The sequence below is a fragment of the Strigops habroptila genome, chromosome 12, assembly GCF_004027225.2.
Source record: "Strigops habroptila isolate Jane chromosome 12, bStrHab1.2.pri, whole genome shotgun sequence".
Classification (NCBI taxonomy): Eukaryota; Metazoa; Chordata; class Aves; order Psittaciformes; family Psittacidae; genus Strigops; species Strigops habroptila.
The window spans coordinates 24,470,453-24,492,180 of record NC_044288.2 but is presented as its reverse complement, the minus strand read 5'-3'; the positions used below and the strand labels follow the sequence as shown (position 1 = coordinate 24,492,180).

The following is a 21,728-nucleotide window of genomic DNA, read 5'->3' as shown; positions in this document are numbered from 1 at the left end:
TCTGCTCTGGATATGAAAAAACAGCAGAGCTTTCTGGAGTCTCTCAGGCCTCTCCATGAAAGGACAGCATATCCCTACTACCTGAATTGTAGGCAGATAGTTCAGTAGAAGGAGAATAAGAGTTAGAAAAGATGATAAGCAGCTTAGTTTCTTGTAACAGATGAAACATCAGAAAACATCCAGTACTGGAACTGATTTCTAGCCAACCTAGATCAGCAACCTGTTTCCAGCAGTACCAATATGCAGGCGCATACAGAGCCATAAGCACAGGGCACATAAGCACAGATTTGTTAGCTTGCAGCCTCTCTCAGCTAGTCTTCTTAGCTGGATCAAGTTTTGCGTGTTTAGCATCCCTCAATGGATCTCTCTTTCATGAACATAGCCAGCCTTCTGCTGACCATCTGTGAGCTTCTATTTTAGTCTTGTAGGAGCTCCAACATTTTAGGATTTCCCTACCCCTCTTCCCCTCTCTATTTCCCTGTTCTTCAACCCTGAATTGCATCTACTGTATTGTTTCACAGTCGCTCAATCTCATAAGGTACCTTCTACAATTCCAAAGACTGGGCATTTGGATTAAAACTGCCTATGAAGCAGTTTTTTGGAAGGCTATAGAAGGCTGATGAGAGATGGTGCGGCTTGGGTCTCAACCCCTCTGCCAACAGAGTAAATCTTGATCATGCTGATTCCTTTACAGATAACTCCAACAGCACAAGAGGCAAATTCATACAAGTTGGTCTTTAAGAAAGAAGGGACAAGGCTTGAGGTCTTGGCTCATAGTTTAGCCAGTCAAATTAATCAAGCCAGTTCCAAAATGTTTCATCTGGCTGGAAATGATACCTATGGTTTGAAGGTTAGGTGAATCTATCTATCAGCATTTAGAAAGATTCCACAGAGAATTCAGAGAAGAAACCATCAGCTCCAAGAATGAGTCATAAACATGCCAGATTTAAAGTGAAGGCATTATCCAGTTACGAGCCCACGAAAACAACTAAGACAACTCTTTCCCCTTAGAAGAAAAGAAAAGCATTGGTGTAGACTAGCTCTGATTTAGCTATACAGAAGAGGCAGCAGAACAGCTCTGTGGTAAGACATTGTCTGTTTGGGGACCAGGAAGTCACTCTGGTTTTACAATACATGAGAAGACAGCACAGGGTAGGAGATCGCAGCACTTGGATCAGCAATAAGAATGGCAGAATAATGAGAAAGCAGAAGTAATGACACAGACCAGTAAAACCTGTAGTAATCAAGGCTCACAAAAGAAACCCAGGAAGGTACCTCTCATGCAGATGCCCGGAAGAAAGAACTGCTTGATGCTACAGGAAGATGTGACATATCACTGTGATGTGAATTTGCACAGCCTTAACACATGAACACTTTAGAACTCAACTTTTTATCTTTGCATGGACATTAGAAGACAAGAGCATTTGTCTGGCTTCTGCCACAGAGGATGAACTAGAACTCAGACACAGTTCTCCTGATGTCAGTTCGGGATAGCTGTTCTCTGAGAGTAAGACAAAAGGCAAAAACAGGGAGAATGATTTCTTGTACTCCATAGAAAGAGTAAGTACACACTCCTCCAAAGTAAAAACTACATAGAGAAGATTTAATCTTCCTCTAGACTTCTGGTTGTGAATCAGAAGCAGGGTCAAAGTATGGAACAATTTTTGTGCAGTAAGTTGATGAAGAAACTCATGAACTTAGGAAACTGTGTATGAGGGTGTTGCTGCTACTTTATTGCTACCAGGGTCAGAAAATTATGCAGATTAATTACTTATAATGTGGTCCTCACATAAGTACTAAGAACTACACTGTGGCCACTTGAAAGGTAAGACCCACACCTCAAAACAACACAATTCTTGACGAAAGCAGTAATGCTGTACCCATGCAAGTTAAACCAAACACTTACTCCAAATAAATTCCTGATTTTCCCATGTATTTTTCAGAGGGATTGTCTGAAGGGGAAGCCTTGGCCAAACCCCAAACTGGAAAGTAAAAAGGAATGGAAGTGACTCACATAATGTTAGGAAGACTGTGCAATACAGTGTGCTCCATGATTGTCCCATTGGCCCCCAGGAGAAAAATCAACAGCACCCCTTCAGATACTCACAGCCAAAATGTTCTTGTTCATCACGTTAAACTTCTCCTAATGTAAGCGGTCATACAGACGCTCCTTTGAAAGGCAGCGCTAAACTTGTCTTGCAAAAGCAAGATAAAAGAGACTGCCTTTTCACACATTGGTTATAGGATTCCTTTTTATTTAACTGGAATAATTTCTCACAAGATATGAGACAAACATCATTAACAATATTAATTAAATATTAAGCAACATCAATAAATAATACTTGAAGTTGCAGTCATCAGCCAATGCAGCAGGGAGCTTCATATTGTTAGCTCAGATTCAGGCAGTGCAAGAATCAAGTACTAGTCTATCCTTCAAACCAGGAGAACAAGAACACACAAACTGAATTTCAGGTTTTTAGACTCTTTGCCAGCTTCCACAAAGAGTGGCCAAGTTTACAACAGGTCTCTGATAGAAACTGTTTGTGCCCATTTACAACAGATTACATCACTGACACACAGACCGTGATCTGAGATTAGGCAGCACAGGTTTGTTTTATCCTATTGATGGTGACTGTTAGAGCAGTAATTCTGCCCAATATGAAACAGTAACTCAAATTTTGACATACGCTACACACTCCGTTCTCCAGGAATCAATGGGGAATGCTACTGTCTTTGACAGCAAAGAAACCCATTCTTCCAAGATGCAAAGACACTGCAGCTTCAACATGCCTCTAAGCAGCCCCAATTCATGCCATTCATACCCTCGTCAGAAGGTAAGGCCAAGTGTCAGGAGCTGCCTGGGTAGCAGAACACAGGCACAAGGTTATCAATCCTCACTCCTGAAGCACCACCTGACCCTGGGGAGGTTTGGTAGCAAACCTGGTACTACACCAACTTACATGCGGTAGTTGAGAAGGTAGAGGAAAGTGTGCAAGTAATAAAATTGATCAACTATCAGATCACAGCTCTAAATCCATTTTAGTGTGTCTTTGTTCTCCAGCGTTTCCAGATAAGCATTTTATGATCGCTGATTTCCAATTAGATATGTTATCCATAATGTCATAGAGAAATGCAGACACAAAAGAATAAAGCTTTTTTTCTGAAAGGTTACATTCAAACTGTTTTACATATTTACAAATGCACATGGCTTCATAAATATGGGTCATGTACATAGAACCAGAAAAGCATCTACACTGCACGCACTGCAAAGCCTGTATAAACACTATAGATCTGTCCAGGCTGCCAAAGACTTGCAATAAGCCTTTGTTTACAACAGCAAAGAACTGTCCAATGCTTTCACTGTTTTGCCCCTCCTCTGAAGCACTTAGCAATCTTTCCACTCAGCATGTTAATTATGGAAGATGCTTTTTGTATTACATGATTTATTTAAAGCCTCTTCAATCTCAATTTATGAAATCCAGATTGTGAAGCATCACAGAGCAATTTATTCTTCTCCTTAGCATCTCTGGTCACTAAGAGCAATCTTACAGCACACTATGCCAAATAAATATGCTTTAATACCTTAATCAAGCATTTGGGAAACCGGTTACAAAGACTCAACGCACAATAGCATCTCTGCAGTTAAAGGTCAAACGCAATTTCCATTTTGACCTCTGTCTTAGCACAAAATCAAGCCCATACATGTATAGGCAAGGATTAAAATCTGGATTCTAGTTTTTCATTTGGTTAAAGCTAATCATTTTTTCCAACCTAGAAAAGATTTGATTTGGCCACGCTTATATATTCCCCCCCTCCTCTAAACAACAAAACATATTTTTAGTATTTTCAGATGTTGAGATCTTTTATGCTAGCTACAGACACTAATTTGAGTAGAAAGAACCAGCCATCAGCCAAAGTCCAGCCTTTTGAAGATAATACAGCTACGTGACAATTTCTGGCAGTTGGCTGTGGAAAAGTCAGGATCCGTTGGTGTCTTATATCCTGCCTCATTCTTCACATAAATGTGTGCCATACATCTGGCTCTGGAAAACTTTTCAGATCATCTTTTAGGCCCACCAGTATGCCTCTTTCTTCTTGATTCTCTCTGTACATGGAATATCAGAATCATTTTATCTTTAAACCATACAGAGTGTTAACAGCAAAGCATACAGCTGAAATGCTAAAAGCCAAAATCAGTGTGGGTATAATACTCTGTGCCAGTATAACAGCACTGTGTTTGCACAGGCATATGCATGCTACTTCAAACCACCAAAAACAAAACCAGGGAAGAGGATCAAAGTCAGACCTTTCACAGTTAACTACTAGGAAAAAAAAAGTGCAGAAGGAAACTAGCTAAAAAAGAACTGGAGTTTCTGAAGCCTTCCACATGCAACGGGAACAAGGTGTGGTTCTGAAACTGTTCCCCTGTTACTGGCAAGAAGGGCAGACTATGACAATTTACAAGTGGCACTGTCAAGTTTAGCAGAACATTTTCATAGCTTCTTAACCACTTGCTGAACAGATGCACACATCTGCCCTGCCCAGTCTGTCATTCAACATCCACCAGGAGCATTTTGGGGAAAGAAGCACTTCAGAGCCAAAGGAAAGGTGATCACTCGGGAAGCCTGGGAGAAGGTAACAAGCCTTAGAGGAGACATTGGACACACAAGTCACAGTGAACCTTAGGCTCTGCAAGCAGTGCAGTATTACACTGCACCAGAGCACTGCTGGCTTGTCTGAGGCTCAACACCAGTGCAATAAGTAGAGGGTAGTAAGCTGCATGCACCAATTATTTCCATTAATGTTGCCTCTTAACTTCTTCTGGTCAGCTACCTCACCACGAATCTTTATGTTTTGGAATAAAACTATAGAAACTTACTGGAATAAACCCACTAGAAACACCTCTGGTTTTCCACTGTGGCAAGTACCACTGGTCATTCTGAAGAATTCTTAGGACTCAGCAAAATAACTTCTATTACTAAAACCACTGAATTTTACTAAGAGGCCATGGCTAAAGTTCCTGCGCCTTTGGAAAGCTGAGTACAAACATGCCAAAGTTAGAAGTGGCTTCTACCTTCCACATTATTTCTTAACTTTGTACCATCCATCATTTTACCATATCTTGCATTCAGTGCTTCCTTCAGCTGATATTACCAAGCCTTATTAAGCTAATATACAATTTTGGCAATATCCTGCTCCATATCTAAATAATGCCTTTAGACACTCCAATTGGTACTGGGAGCATTAATCTCCCACAAAACCAAAAATCAGAGTCAAATCCAAATACCTGGAGAAGCACCATCCTGGTGCCTGTGGCAGCAGTGGCCAAGAGCTTTACGGACATCTGACTGAAAATTTACTTAGACTGTTATGCAGGACATGTCAAACAGAATTCTGTTCATTTACTCCATTAATAACAATGGAATTTGCTTCACTATCCAGACAAGTGAAAACGTATCATACTAAAATAATATTACCCTAAGGTTATGCCCTTTGAATGATCACCATGGGGCGGGTGTAGAACAATATACACCCACTGGTACTTTGACTGGAAGACCTTTATACATGGTATCTCGCCAGGAATAGAAATTACTCTTGTTTTTTCAAGTCTGACTCAATGCAGCTGCTGTGCTTCAAAAGTTAACGATTACTTTTGCATCTACTTCAATAGATCAAAAAAGAATGTTATTCCAAAATCAAAGCAATATAAGCAATTTTTATTTGTTATTTGAAAGAAATTAAATGGAAAAAAGCCAGGTTTTTAAAATCCAAACAGCATACTTTCTTCATTAACATTTTGCAATGTTTGACAATACTTAATAAAATAGCTTTAATATTACCTAAAATGTTGCAATTTAGCCTTTATAAGTTATGCCAAACTTTCCACAGTTCATTCTCCAAAGCCTACTGACTCATAGTTTTGTCCTAAAAATGATTTAAGCTAAAATACCAAAAAGTTGCAAGTTTCCAGGCCTCCCTTTCATAACTACATTAATTTAGGAAATATTTTAATGACAGGCAATCCTAAAAGAGAAGCAGAGATGCGGTACGTTCAACGGGCCAAGTTAAGAGTTCGCACAGGAAAATGAAAGAGATTTTCAAACCTCACATCCTTAAAGAGACACTATCAAAGGTATCACATTTCCTAACTTCTGGTTTCACAAAGTAATGATTTTCACTTGCTAACAGAGCAGGCTCTTCAGAAAACAACACACTAAGATGACACTTGAGTATTATTTCTGGTTTCTAATAGCTAGCCGTTCTCGCCAGATATTTTTCAAACTCATTCCGTAGTTTAACTAAGTCTATCTGTCTAAATAGAGAAAGGTTTGTTTATATATATACACACACACATGCATATATATATATAATGAGCTTAAAACTAGGACTTAGTCAGGATACTGACTCGCACAGATGAGCTATAATGTGAACAAACTGTTTTCTACAGTGTCAGGCTATGCTTAATTTTGGAAAATCAAGCTGGTTATTTTTTACTGCCCAGGAAACGTAAAAGAAATCAGCTCTGATGAAACTATTTTCCTGAAAGTGCTTTCTAACTGAATATAGGTAAAAATGGGTTATAATCACAATTTAAAACTCACCTCCCTTATTGCCATAAATGGAGCTTTGAAACTCAAGACAAAAACCCTGAGTAAATTCGTGTAAAAAGTTCAACACATTAGTTAAACAACTTAAATGGGAATCTAATCCTGAGATCATCTGAAACAGTTTTAGTACAGCATATGCTCAATACTCCACACTTCTCTCAAACAGCCTCTAGTGGGAACTTAACTCTCGAAAGCTGCTTTAGAAAATATGAATTAGAAAATACCAAGTCCTACAACAAATGCCTTGCAAATAACAGAGTTATGAAGCATAAAATCCTGCTTCGTCATTTAACAAACAGCACTCCAAACCAGCATGAGATTTTATTCTAGTCACTACCTCTAACAAAGAATAATTTCTTGAAGTATCTCGGTATTAGAGAGATTTGGTTCTGCTCCATCATAAGCAGACAGAATTAACCCAGCTTCATGACAATGCTAATAAAGTACAGACTGCTCAGAGGAGCAATTGGATATAGCACTACTGTGGTACTTCCTGATACTGAAGTTTATACTCTTGCAGGGCCAGTAGTTTTCTATAAATCAGATCCGGGATTAAGACCCCTCTTAGTTTCACCTTTTTTTTTTTTTTTTTTTTTTTTTTAAATAAATTAAATTGCTGTCAAAAGCAAAGGAAAACCAAAATCTCGCCTCCACCAAGTCTTGCAGGATACCCTGGCACTCACTAGTACCAGTGGCATTGTGTAATTTGAAGGGAAATGAAGCTAAGCAGAAAATTAAGTCTAACGGCAGTGTTAGAAATACTGTGGTTCTCAGATAAGACAACCTCAATTTCCATTAGCATAGATTTTATATATAAATGAATAAAAAAAAAAATATATAACCTACATATAATATGAAATCGTTGTAAACAAATCTTTCTTCACCTACATACCAATTTAAAGAGTTGCCCAGATAATGACCTTTTGATACTATTATTAAGATTCTGGAACTGACAGTTCCAAGTTTTCTTGGCAAGCAATTACACATTTTAGTTCAAGTATTAACTATCACACAATATAAATTCAACTGTGTTTAAGAGCATACCTAAATTTAGGCAGGTACCCCTCTCTTTTCTTGAAGGAAGTTTACTCTATCATCATGAAATACTATAAATGATCATTAATAGTGAGGTAGAAAACCTGTAGATTTCCCATAGGTACAGAAATAGACATACTTACAGCCGTTCAAGTTGTTTTAGATCCTGAAACGCTCCACGTTCAATCACACTAATCTGATTTTCTTCCAAGTGCCTGCAATTCCAGAAAAAAACAGTTAATTTTAAGACAACAGAATACAACAGCTTCCCCACTTCACACAGGCTACAAAAGTGCATTTCACAGAAGTACCAGTAACAGTTATAATTAGAGATGATTAAAAACATTGCACTGTTTCTCTTGGTCACTAACAAGAGAGTGAGTCAAAAATTGCCTCCTGACTGCCAGATTTGGGAAATATTCTTGTTCCTAAACTTTTATAGCCATAATGCTTAGAAAGGTGTTTGTCTTGAAGCTGATTGTTACATCTTTAGTATATTACTCTTGGTTTATGTAATGTAATTGAGATAACTGACTCCTACAGCCCATAGCAGGAACCTACTCAATGTCAACATACATTCTGGTCCAGGCTTTGTGTTCTGCAAAACTTTCCGGCTTGCCCCAGAGTAAACCATTCATAAGCAATCCAAAGGGGTTCCAGCCCTCTAGAAATATAGCCATGGCAGCTATGTATCACAGCCCTCTACAGTCCTGCTGTACAACATGGTGCAAAACCCTAAGGGAAGAGTCCCAGGTTTCCACTGCGTCTGACCCAGCTTTTTTTCACCCCTGAGACTAAGACAAGGATAAGTTACAAGCAACGGAGGCTGGCTTCTCTTTGATTTATACTGTGCAGGAAACGACTGTTCATTTACACAGCTGAAATGCTCTTTATAGGTGTAGTGGAAGCCAAGGAATAGAGACCAACAGCTCCATTTAAGCCAACGTTTTCCTCTCACACCCCCATATTCTGCTTCTGTAAGAGCATTCAGATGCTCTCGGTCTCTAGGCCCTCTGAACATTTTATGTGGCTTTAGCTATAACACAGAAAGGAAGAACTTAACACACAGTAAGTCTGGGCTCAGCCAAGACTAACTAGTGCAAAAGCACCATTCTTGCCTGTTCCCAACAGCCACCCATCCGCACCGAATCCTATGGGATGCTCAGAGCTGTTCAAGAGGATAGCAGTTGAGAAGACGGACAGCAAGAGAGTATTCATCATTTAAAACCCCATAAGAAGATCAAAAAGTGAAATTTGAAAACCCCAAAGATGTGAAGAAGAGAGGTATGCTCCTAAAAGGAGGGGGAGGAAAAACTGCATGAGGAAAGAGAAACAAGATGAAGTTACAAGGCTAAAAGGCAAATGTGTACAAAGGAATATTTTGCATCTATGTCGTCAGTTTAAGACTGGAAGCTGGTTTCTGTTGTACTCTTCTACCAGTTTCCAGATCACTTCTTTGCTGTCCTCATTCTGATGTCTGAAAAGAGGACTAGACTTCCTTTCTAGGAACTCTGGGACAGGTTTTATGTTTCCGCGCTTTCAACTATATCCCTATTGCACATGGGGATATATCTGTTTTTAATTGATATATTCTGGTTTTATTCCTTATGACTTGTATAGCAAACACCTCACTCAAAGGCTGAACAAACATGTTACATAAACCTGTACTGCATACAGAACAAAAAGAAACATGATGTAAAGATGGCAGGCCTTATTTTGCTTATTGTTAACGGCATTCAGTATAAATGACTGCAACAGCATTAGACGTCTGACACTATAAAAAAAAAACCAAAACCAAACCAAGACAACTACTGACATTAACAATAATACAGTACACGTATTTTAAAAGACTTGCAAAATGGTATTGACAGTTGGGATGGGAGCCAAGGAAATATAAGCAACTCCACTGCTAGAGAGGAGAGAAACACCACAGGAACAAAAAGTCTTCCAATAGATTTGAAATGTTTTCTTAGTATATGACAACTTGTTCAAAAGTGTTAAGGTAGTAGGAGAAAAGACTGACCTTCTCAATTCAATTCATTCATTCACTGAATTATCACCAAGTATCTGTAACAGTTCAACAGGTGCAGTTTTAAGGCTTATTTTAGAAGATACTCAAAGTAAAACATTGACTGCAGAGGGCAATTTCAGAATTACACAAAGGAATCTTCAGGGCGTGCTGGTGAGATTATGTTCTGGGTTCAGCTGGTCAAGTCCTGGTTATTTTTCTCCTTCCTAGTAGCTGGTGCAGTGCTGTGTTTTGGCTTCAGTCTTAGAACAATGCTGATAACACACCAAGGTTTTAGTTGTTGCTCAGTAGCGCTTACTCCGAACAAGGACTTTTCAGTCCTTCATGTTCTGCCAGTGAGGAGGGGCACAAGAAGCCAGGAGGAAGCAGAGGCTTCCTGACCTCAACAGACACCTGACCTCAACTAGCCAAAGAGGTATTCCATACCACAGCATGTCATGCCCAGTATAGAAACTGGGGGCAGTTACCTGCAAGGGCAGAATGCTGCTCAGGTTGGGCTGGGTATTGGTCGGCGGGTGCTGAGCAATTGTATTGGGCTTGTATCACTTCTGTTTTTTGTTTTTTTTCCCTTTCCCTTTTTAGTTTTATGTTCTCTCCCTTTGTTATTTCCCTTATCATTATTATTAGTAGTAGTAGTTTTGTACTATACTTTAGTTATTGGACTGTTCTTATTTCAACCTGGGGGGTTTATATTCTTTCCATTCTCCTCCCCATCCCACCCGAAGTGGGGGGGAAAAGGGGAGTGAGCAAGAGGCTGCATGCTGCTGACTTACCGGCTAGGTTTAAACCAGGACAGATCAACTGGGTGTTTCTTGATTTTTGATAGCTGTTTGTTTCAGAAGGGGTCAATAGAGTGGTAAAACCAACCTGCCTCTGCCAGTGTTGGGACCAACTCAAGATTAGGTTTTTGTCTCTGTCACTAGAACTTGGAATTAAGTGCAATGAAGTACTGCTGGTGAGCTAGACACAGAATGTGTGTGACACCACACACACAGAATGTAGTCACTATTATGTAACTTGATAAACAGAACTAGATAATCAATTCTTGTTTCTTTTAAAGTAAAACTAGAAATTTGAGCTTAATCCATTGGTTACTATAAACATAAATAACTTTCATTTTAGAAATGTTTTCAATAAAAACATCTTAGATCTACACACATGTGTATACAATCTCCCTGACAACGCACCAGTGTTTCTCACTGAGAAACTTGCACATTTCCATCCCTGCAGTAGCACTCAGTGACCAAATACAAGCCCAGTGAAGGCAGAAACCAACAGTTAGTTTAAACGAGAGTCCCAGAAACACCAAGATCCTAAGAGCTCAGCCTCAACTGATTCAGTGCATTATGTTCAAAACTATTCTGTATCTCTCATCTGGCTTTTTTCCCCCACCCTCTCATGCATGCCCAAATATTAAAACTATATACTGGATTTTACATATAAGAGTAATGCAATTAACCTAATTTCCACAAAGCAAATAGCAGATCCCCACAGTATTTCTGGCAGAGGCTTCAATATCTAGGTCTGCTTCTGTGTTGATGTGAAGAGGATCTAAACTACTTGTTAGAGAAAACTAAAGGGGAAAAGTCCTGAAAGGTCTGAAACATCTTCAAAATCTATTTCTTGTTCTCTAACCCAAGATTATTTTCTTAAGAGAAAAGGTCTATGTATAAGTACAATAAATATCTCTCAAGTAGGCCTAATTTTCATCACTAAATTAGGGGTGCCATCTGAGGTTCATAGAAGAGAAAACAGGAAATCCGGAATGACAAATTCTATAGACTGATGTTTGCCTTTTTGATGTTCAAGGCCCATTCAGAAGTACAGTTAAGCTCGTGTCTGATGCTTCAGGATCAAAAGACAGCACTACCTAAATCTTTTTGTATTTATTACTCCATATCAGACAAAGAGCAACAAGGCTGCCTTGTATACAACTAAGCTGTCTTTAGCCAAATTCTGCTTCATCTTCTGCAAAAGTGCTATTAATGGCAGTGTACCTTAAAGTGACTAAATCTGAAAGTCCTGTTTGCTGGTGTTTCAGTATAATTGATCTATGATCAGTGATTGGCAAGTGGACTGAACTTTTTTCCACAAGATTTATTAAAAGCCAGTGAGAAACACAAATAGCTCTGAAACTACTTTCAGACTTCAGCATGGAACTAAAATTTACTGTTTCACAACACAAACTGTTCCAGCTGCCTGGTTTAAAACAATACAAACAACTGAATAATGTGCAGAAGTTACTAACATCTGAACTCTAGAATTATGGACATTCTTAGGAAACAGCACCCTAAAATAGTCTTGTAAAGAAAGACAAGCTTTGTGTTGTACTCACAAGACACGGAGATTCTTCAGTCCTGTGAAGTCCGTCTTCGTGATTCTTGTGATGTTGTTTTTTTCTAGATCACTGCAGAGGATAAAGAAACAGTATTCAGATACTATAGCAGACATCCAAAATTCAGTTAGCAGAAAGTATCTCCGTCATTGGACCATCCATCAGCTGCTCAAACTGTGCAAACTAATGTTTTCAGTAAAAGCTCAAAAAAAGCAAGTCATCAATCCTGATGCATTTTGCCTCCTTCTCTGAGTACATTGCTCTCATACTAGGAGTTTCTTTCATTTTTGTTTCTGGTACCAGTCCTCACTGTATGCTTCTTTCTCCCTCAAGACTGCAATCTTGTAAGAGGCTAAATATACTCAAGACCCAATTGGTGTAATATAGCTGAAAGAGTATTGAGCCACAAAATGAAGGTCGAACTGGGGTTACACTAAACCCAAGGGAGTCTAGCCTGCCACAGAAACTTAAGCTACACAGACCTTGAGAAGGAAACACCTACTTTAGTGACTCCTCTGTGTGATCCTACCCAGGTGATTGGAAGATTTGAAAGGTTATGGTTTGTTGGGTTGGTTGGTTTGGTTGGTTGGGGTTTTTTTTTTTTTTAAGCATCTTCAGCCTCCTGATCCCAATTTTTTGGAAATGCTGGTTTTCAGAAGATATTGTTAATCCCACTGCCCTGTTTCCCACATATGTTCACCCTTTGCCAGTTCCTACCTTCTGTCTTTAAACTCTCAATTTCCTAACACCTCTGTAGTGTGCCAACACATTTTCCTCATGTGGTCACATACCAAGTATTACCTCCTGCACTCTCTTTCAGTCTGTGCTAATTTATGCTTTAGATTCAAAATTACTAACTGGAATCTTTCCCACAACAGGGAAAATCCACTGTTAACCAGACCTGGCGCTGCCCTCTTGCCTGCAGTTTTTCTTTGGAGCAAGCACACCAAAAATACATCAGAATTTCTTACTTATATCTTTATATCTTTAAACTTATATCTTACTGCAACAGGCATCGAAATAAAATACCCTAGTTTTAAAGTTGAGTCAAATTCAAAATAAAGGAATTTATAAACTAATTCTCCTTGCAAGACTGATCTCATACTGATGGATAGCTCTCAGTACACTAACTTTGGTGCCTTTAGAGTCACAACCAACCAAGAATAACCCCTTTTGTTTCCCAACAAAAAGAGTCTTTCTGTCATTTCATTTCAAAAGAGTATCCCAGATACCTCCTGGTGCTCCTGAGTTGCTGTTTTCTCTCTCCTATACTTGCCTTTGCTAGACTCCACTACAGTTCCCCTGGTTGAGCATGTCCTGGTGATTGAGGTTTGGGGGTTTTTTGCAGCTTCTTTCTGTCCAGGTTGTTCTACCTACCCTAGTGCTAACCAAGAAGGACAAGACACACAGCTCATTCTTCTTCCTTGGTTTCAGCCATGCTTATTTTAACATAATAAGCAATATGCAGCAAACTTACGATTAATAAAACCAGATACTCTCCATCGGGTCACTACAAATGAGTTCTGAGTGTCAGTTCCCCTGGATACAAAGAGCCTTTCTTGAGAAATCAATTTTCTAATATTGGAGGAAACTTTTTTTTCTTCTGACTCACATCTTCTGCCTACCAAAAGCTGCTAAATATCACAAATACAAGTCTTCGGGGTAACACTTTTCATGCCAAAAAAACATTTGGTATTTTTCTAGAGATCAGGAGATTGTAAACAGCACATTGTGACAAATTCCACAGTCTACTGCCATCAAAAGGAAACAATCTGATATGAAAAAATAGCCATTAGGCTAGACATTCATTTTCTAAAAGAGACTATGAGATCACAGATCCACAGCAGGAAGTAGAGTATTTTCCTACGCAATTTATTTGTACTATAGTTCCTGCATTAATGTGCACTGTGATACAACTCTCTTGCATTTAAAAGGTGCCATTTCTCTCCCATTTCTAGTAAAAGTCAATAACAAAAAGCAAGATTACAGTATTACTTTTAAGTACATTTGGCAATCATCTGACACCTGCACAAACCTTGACCCTGAAATGCTTTCTGAAAATCAGATAGGTGTTGCTAAGTGCAGTTTCAAGGTGATTATCTCTCTCAGTACAGAAAGGAACCCAAGGAAGGTGCAGAAATCAGAACTTCCAGGAATGCCTCAACTGTCACATTTGTATTCGGAGAAATGCTGCATAGATAGATGTCTATGATGCTTCTAAGTGCCTGGCAAGCAATACAGCAAACACAGAGCAAAAGCTCTTCAAGTGTTGAGAACAGATTAATCATTTGTAATCATTCACATCCCAGCCTACATGGGGGAAAAGTGCTCCTGGCTGCACAATTTCCAGTAATTCCCCATCACACATGCAGTTCCACACAAGCTTTCCGGTACGGCTGCCACTTAAGCCAGTCTTTTTCCACCTCAGGTGACATCCTATTAGTATGGTAGAACTACTACTAAGAAATATGTGAGTGTCCAAGCCTAAATGAATATTTGCTTTCAATCAAGATCATATTTTTCTGCAGACATAAAGTAATATTCCTCTAAGGCATGAAATTAAAAGTAATTGTCATGGTAACAAATTCCATTTTTCTAGTGTGGACCACATCACCAAATAAAGGCAGTTATGTATTTTGAAATTTCGGCTTGTTAAAGGGTATGTTTTCAATATGCAGAGAAGAAACAGGACTGATTTTATAATATATCTAACAACTTCCCCAAATGCTTCTAACCATGAAAATAAAGACCTTTTTCCTAATACAAACACTATCCTCCACCTATCACAACTGTAAATATTTAGATGAGTACAGGTAATAGTACTCATCTGAAGAAATATTTCACATTTCTAAGCATACATACTTGTTTTCTGATGTGTTCCCTAAAGCTCAGATGCAAACAGATATGGAATTAAGCTCCTTTTACTGTCATTTTAACATGCTGGTGCATTCACTTACCAGAATTGAAAAGCTAAAAAACCCACCCAAACCAAGAACTTGATTCAACACAGTATGAGCTGCTTTAGAACTGCAGGTATGTATCTGGTGCTTAGAAGCCTGCAGTGATGACAATTATGCTCACGCTTCACACTGACAAAACCCCAGCCTAGATGTCTACAAGACTTGTGGCAGGGACAAACCAGCTGCAGTTTAAGATCTCCATCTTTTCCACAGCAACTTAATTTGCCACAGACAACAGAAAGAACTAACAGATTAAGGACGACTACTTAAAAAAAAAACAAAAAAAAAACAAACAAACCAACCAACCTCTAAAATTCAGACCAATAATTCTACACATTGTCCATAATGAGAATTCTTGACTGAATTCTGCCATTAAAAACAGAAGCCATACATACATAGAATAGATAATATTTTTTTCATCAATCCTAAAGTGGATGTTTCTATGGTATAAGCAAGACATTAACAAGACTTGAAGTGTGAATAATAGACTGGAGTGCAGAAACAAGTGTTTTATAATATTTCTATATAATCTATTTCTGATTGCTATTGATAAATGTCAAAGTACTAATCAAAGTACTTTGTCAAAGTACTAATAAAATTCTTAAGCCATAAAATTCTTTAAAAACAGATAAACTTTTAGGAGTTAGTTTATGCATCTTTGTGTAGGACATAGTTAAATAATAGAAGAAACATTTTCCTGTCAGGAAACCCACTTTCTTAAGTACAAATGGGAACTAAGGATAATGATAAGGAGATGGGGGGAGAAATCCCTACATTTCAGCTAAATGAACAAGACAGCCAGTATCCTTGCTTGACTTGTGTCAACTATACCTTAAGAATGTCCATTAAAGAAAACCCACAAAACATCTACAGGCATTGCATGTACCAGCCATTCTCTTCCACTGCCTTGATCCTGTTGATTGAATCGTGCTTTTCCCCAAGAATACCTTTGAATCACTGCCTACATTTTTCAGATTTTCCAGCTTAATTTCCTCTTCTGTTCTCAGTTCAGTTCTTCCACCCTGGTGCATCATTAACTACTCACTGGTGCGCCAGCGTGACCCGACTGCGGGAAGCATTGGAAAGAATTAAGTCTGGAATAAGCCACGCATAAATAGCTTGTGCTTTACTTGCATGTCGTTTCCCATCTGCTTTTCATGTTATTCCTGCAGAAGTTTTCCCTTGCCAGTATCTCTAGCAAAACACAGCATTAAGCTGGTCAGAGTTCTCTAAGGCAGGCAGGAGCCAGTTAAGGTATATGTGGCAACACAGTGTCATTGGCCCCACTTCTGTCCATTTTGTAAGACCTAATTCTCAGCACAGCTCTACTCAGCTTAAACGAGTGCATGCAGAACCACATTCCTGCCACACACACAGCCATCTCCCCACCACACCACATCTTCTACCCAGCCCCATACACCGGCTCTATCCCTCTCTACTTTCAGCCTCAGGAACACTCCTGCTATTCAACATTCTTCCTCTGGTGAAATCTGCAGCTCCCTGTTCCGAAGAAGATTTTAACCTTCCTTAATCAATACATATCTTGAGCTTGCTTTCTCCTTTACTCCTGCAGACTGGCACAGCCTATACTGTATACATAATAGCAATCATTCTATTAATCCCTTCTGAAGGTTAGTATCCAAGCCGAAGGTTTCCATTTCTGTAAGTGAAATTACTTGGACGATGCTCTAACTTGAAGAAAGCCATTGTTCATGACGCTCACTTTGCTTAGACCATTTAGGATTTAACTGATAACTGCCGCCTCTGTCTCTGCTTTAGAAAGCAGTGTTCACCTTCTGAACATGTGCCTGCTCCAGCATGCTCTCCCTCAAGGCTCATCTGCCATTTGAAGAAAAACAGACTAAAACCTTGAACTACTATGTAACACTTCCTCCTCCTGTTCACATTAGGTCTAACACTGCTGCAAAGCAGCAGATTGCCACAGGTTACCCCATTAGTCAATTAAACTTTGTGACTGAAGTTACTGAACTAATGCAGACATTAGTGGTTTACAGCTGGTATTTGTGGGCATCATAATATTTTATATTTCCTTTATAAAGTTTGGCAGCTGATTATGGGCTCACTAGTGGGTTTCAACTACAAAAAAATAAACCTTCACATCTAATCTTGGTTGCCTTTCAAACATACTGATGTTCATAAGAACTGCTGGAAGCAAGCACAGCTTTGAAAAGAAATCATCTGGGTCAAAGACACAGGGAAAATATACTGTAAAGGTGAACTGAATTTATATTTAACATCAGCAAATACTTATGTGCAGACATATTCATTCCATGTAAAATTCTTATTGTGCAGAATTCCTGCATTTTGCATACATAGTATGTGAGGCCAAGAGGATCTTAGATCTTGCCCAACATGTCTGCCTCAGCCCACGCATACACAAGCCCAGCTACTACTCTTTGTCATTTCATGTTCAGATAAGATTGTCCCATCATCTAAGAACATCAAAGAAAACCCCGTTAAGGAACACAGGTCTCTTCTAGTGCGTCAGCAGCAAAGTTCATATCCCTTGCTTAAAAGAAACTGGAACTGCCATCTACAGCAGCTTTAGTAAAGCTCTTGGTATCAGGTCTCTCTTCTTGATCTATTTTTCTTCCTTTTAGCATGTAACATGTTAAGGACAATGCAGGTGTAGTGGCAGCTTTGAGAAAGCAGGCATGGAAGGAATCATTTCAGTGGGAACAGAAACATGAATTGGACTAGAATGGTACAAGACATCATGGAAGTGACTTCAGATGGCCTCTTAAAGGGAATTCTACTCATAAACATGTCCTGCTATGTTCTAACAACAATTTAATTCAATACATATTTTGTAGCTGTTGAAGATTAAATCACACAATACACACACTTATTGCAAACAGGGATGCTTGGAGCAAGTGGAGCAAATCCTGCTTCATAGCAAGAATTCCTCCGAATTTCTTCATCTTTCAGTCTTCTCTAAAGACAATCTAGTGAACCTAAGACAAACCTTAAAATGTTTTAAAGCACTAACATTCTCTGGAGCATACCATTACACAGCTTCAAACAGCATCAGGAATGCACACATTTCCTCTGTCACACTGCTGAAATTTCAGTTGATAATTATTGTGCTTCACCACTCAACACTTCCAAAACATCCGGACACTGTTCCGAGTCCCCACCCTGTTCCTTGGACTGTAGGAAGTTTATAATATGAGAAATAAATCCACTTGTCACTTCGCATTACATGTTTCTGTCTGCCAGACTCACGTACGTTGGCAAATAACACATGCTCCTCTTACACAGCCTACATGTGTCCAATATACAAGATCATAATTGCATTTGACAACATATCACCACCACAATGAACATAAGCATTCTCACAAAAGAGCCAGTAACAAAGGCAATCAGATGCTGAAGTCTTGCAACAATCTTCAAACCAATAATTCAACACTTCGACAAAGAATCCTTATGCAAAATTCAAATCCTTTTATACACAAGGATACAAAACCACAAAACGCTACTAGGTTGTAGCAAGTTCCTTCTACTTGGACTTCATTTTGCTACCTGCTGAAGCCCCTATGCGCTATAGTCTCCAAGATAATACAAAAGATTGGGCCTTCAAGGTTGTGAGTCTTGAACACAGCCAGGTGAATCGCTAACTTAATTCCTCAACTCTTCCAAGACTATAGTTTCGTTTGGTTTTTTTTTAATCAGCTGCCCATTTTGGAGCTAGCTCCAATTGCCTATTATGCTTAAGTCAAAAGCCTTACTAAAGCACAAAACCCAGTTAGCTCTCAGTACAACTCCCTAAGGATTTGGTTTGGTTTTTAAGCCTGTGAGGTATGGGCACTGTACAGGTTCACAGGCACACAAGAGACTCTCAGTCTGATGTCTTACTTCAAGTGGCGTATTCGCTTTAAGACAAGCTTCTACTCCATGCATCTTCTTTTAAGTTACAATTTATTCTGATGTGGAAAACCACCAGACTCCAGGCCTAACCCTGTTAGCTTTTGGTCAGGAAACAAGCTGCTTAAGTTTAGTTCTCTTTCTAGAAGAACCACAATTCTTACATGTTCTAGAGCAACAAAGTTTTCCTCCCTTTCAGCAAACTCTCAGGTGCCAATCTGGCAAACACAGCGACATTCCTAACACCAACACTGAAGATCACCTCTGATGTCCAAGAATTCCATGATGTGTCACTGATTTTGCATCTCAGTGGCAAACATAGGTCCAAGATGGGAAGTTTTTCAGAAAGTATTTATTAACCCATTTGTCTTTAACCTAGGAAGACATGACAAAAACCGAAAATACATACAAAGTGAAAATGACCTGCTCTCTAAGGAGAAGGAAATCTGGAGCACCAGCTGCAATTTCATTCAAGTCCTCAGATGTTTGTTCAAAGAATTCAGTAAGAGCAGTAGAGAAACTGCATACTGTATTTAAGAAAAATTAACTGCCATACACTTCAAACGACAGCTCTTACCCAAGTTACACAGCACTAGGATTCTTTCCTGTCCAACTGCTTCCTAGGCGAGGTAAGTATGCATTTTCAGTCACAGAACCTCAAACATGACATTTAGTTTCTGTTCCTGCTAAGTTTTCAAAGTGGCTACCACATACCAGCTCAAAGCTATACACATTGTGTCACATTTGTGACAAACACATCAGCATAAACCCCAACACTCTGGAAAGAATCTTGATTAACTCAACAACCCACGTATCCTGCAGGGAAGATGCATTTGTCTTCATCTCGTTGGTCAGCATTTTCCAACAAGGGACATATAAAATTGCTATGTCACACAGAACAGCGCACTAGGAATTAATAAACCTCTCTCCTGTCCCCTAACAACCAAACAGGCCAGCATCCAATCCACCATCTAGAACTCATGTCAAAACAGCCCTCAGCTAGGACACAACTCTTGGAACTTCCCAAAGTTCATGAAGAACAGAAGAAAAATAATTTTCCCTCAAATGTAAGAGTGAGGATGTAGCACACATGCTTTGTTATGATTCATTTGTAAACCATTCCAAAGGATTCATTTTAAATTATACATCAACTTGGTGGCAGTAACATGCAAAATGTGGGAGCTAAATTTGAAGTGATAACAACTGAATCCAGAGTCCTGACTCAAAAGAGTTACTGGTATTTTTCATTAGCGCAATTGGTCCAACTACCTCCAGCAGCACACATTCCTGGGAAACAAGGCTTGCATTGTTCTGCCATTACACTGCTAAAGGACTTTGTGGATCCAAGCCACCTGCTTAAATGACAGCTGAGTCATCCCTTGAAAATGTTCCTGTTTGATTTTTCTTCCCAGCCCCCAATCCCTATGCAAGGTAACCATGAACACAAACACAACACGTCTGAGCTGGGGGAAACATGCATTTTCACAGGTAAGTTAACCATTCACTTGCACTCCACAAACTTAAAGCCACGAGGAATAACTTCTGGATTGTTATGAAAGCTACCTGCAGGGTCGGAAGCAAAAGGTTCTTCAGTAAAGCCCTCCTCCTCTCTTTACAAGTCCTTTTGGTCTTAGCTTGGGAACATGCTAACAACCATACCCATTAAAAGGAGAAAAACCCACTTCCATGGGTGAATGTGTCCACAGAAGAGCTTCTGGAAACCCTCTGAAGTATCTGTTTTATTATTTTAACCATTTTCCAGGATTTCTGCTGTGGAGTTAATTTGTCTTTAATGGGTATGGACTGCTGCTACCCTCTTAACCTTAAATGGCTGTAATTCCCTATAGCAAGCGCTCAGCAATTCTCTTATGCCTTCAATCCAAGAACTTCAAAGTTACCATGATAAACTACTCAATTATAGCACTACCCTGCAGCCCTCTGGCAGCACAATCTGCATATCTCCACATTTAACATATTTCCATCTCAGCTTTTGCAATGCAGCAAATAAACTCCTGGAACTGGATTTTATGAACTACACAAATGCCATTAGTTTCCAAATCACTTGGGCAAGTATGAATATCACTTGTAAAGAAAAAGACAAAAAACTTCAAAATCATGTTCAGCTGAGGTAATTTCATACTTTAAAAAAGACGGTACATCCTATCTCCATTTAAGACTTTTTAAGCTATTTTTTCTTCTTAAAACAAACAGTTGACTTGGCAAAGGAGCACAGGAATTTATTTTTTTCTGACTTCTTGGAAGACTGGTACTCTCTGAACATTTCATATCATCTAGTTCAAGAGAAAAAAATCCTCCCCAAGCAACAACTCGAGGTGGGGCACTGTCTGACCAGGGAGTTGCTTTGTAGTAGGGTTAGGGAGTTGCTCTGCAGAAAAGGAACCTCCCATGGCAGGGGGGTTGGAACTGGATGATCTTGAGGTCCTTTCCAACCCAAACCATTCTATGATTCTATGATCTTGGAGTCCCGTTGGGCCACAAAACTCCAGCAGTGTGCCCTTGCACAGTGAGGGCCACACCAAACAGACTGTACTAGCAGAGTGTAGCCAGAAAGCATTTGACAAATGGACTCATCTCTTATATTTGGCATTTGTGACAGTTCATCTGCAATACTCTATCCATTTTCAGACTCTCCATTATAAGAAAGGCATTGATACATCAGAGAGAGCCAAGGAAAGGGCTACTGAGACTATCGGGAAGCTGTAGGACACAACAAACAAACAGAGGCTGAGACAACTGGCCTTGTTGAACTTTAACAGGTTAAGGGAAGACCTACCTACCTAGTAAGTAAGAGAATAGACCCCCTTTCTCTGATCTGCAGTGAGATGAAGTCGAATGTGGAGGAACATCAGCAGAGA

At 39.3% G+C, this 21,728-nt stretch overlaps 1 protein-coding gene across 2 annotated transcripts in view; it reads right to left on the bottom strand.

The window, feature by feature from the left end:
- The window catches only part of SLIT3 (slit guidance ligand 3), a 518,327-nt gene that overhangs the window by 480,034 nt on the left and 16,565 nt on the right, over positions 1 to 21,728 (bottom strand). For both annotated transcript variants that reach the window (XM_030504413.2, XM_030504412.1), the window contains 2 exons: positions 12,008 to 12,079; positions 7,787 to 7,858 (listed from right to left, as the gene is read on the bottom strand). In XM_030504413.2, the coding sequence (XP_030360273.1) occupies positions 7,787 to 7,858; positions 12,008 to 12,079 (144 nt within the window). The remainder of the gene's footprint in view (positions 1 to 7,786; positions 7,859 to 12,007; positions 12,080 to 21,728) is intronic.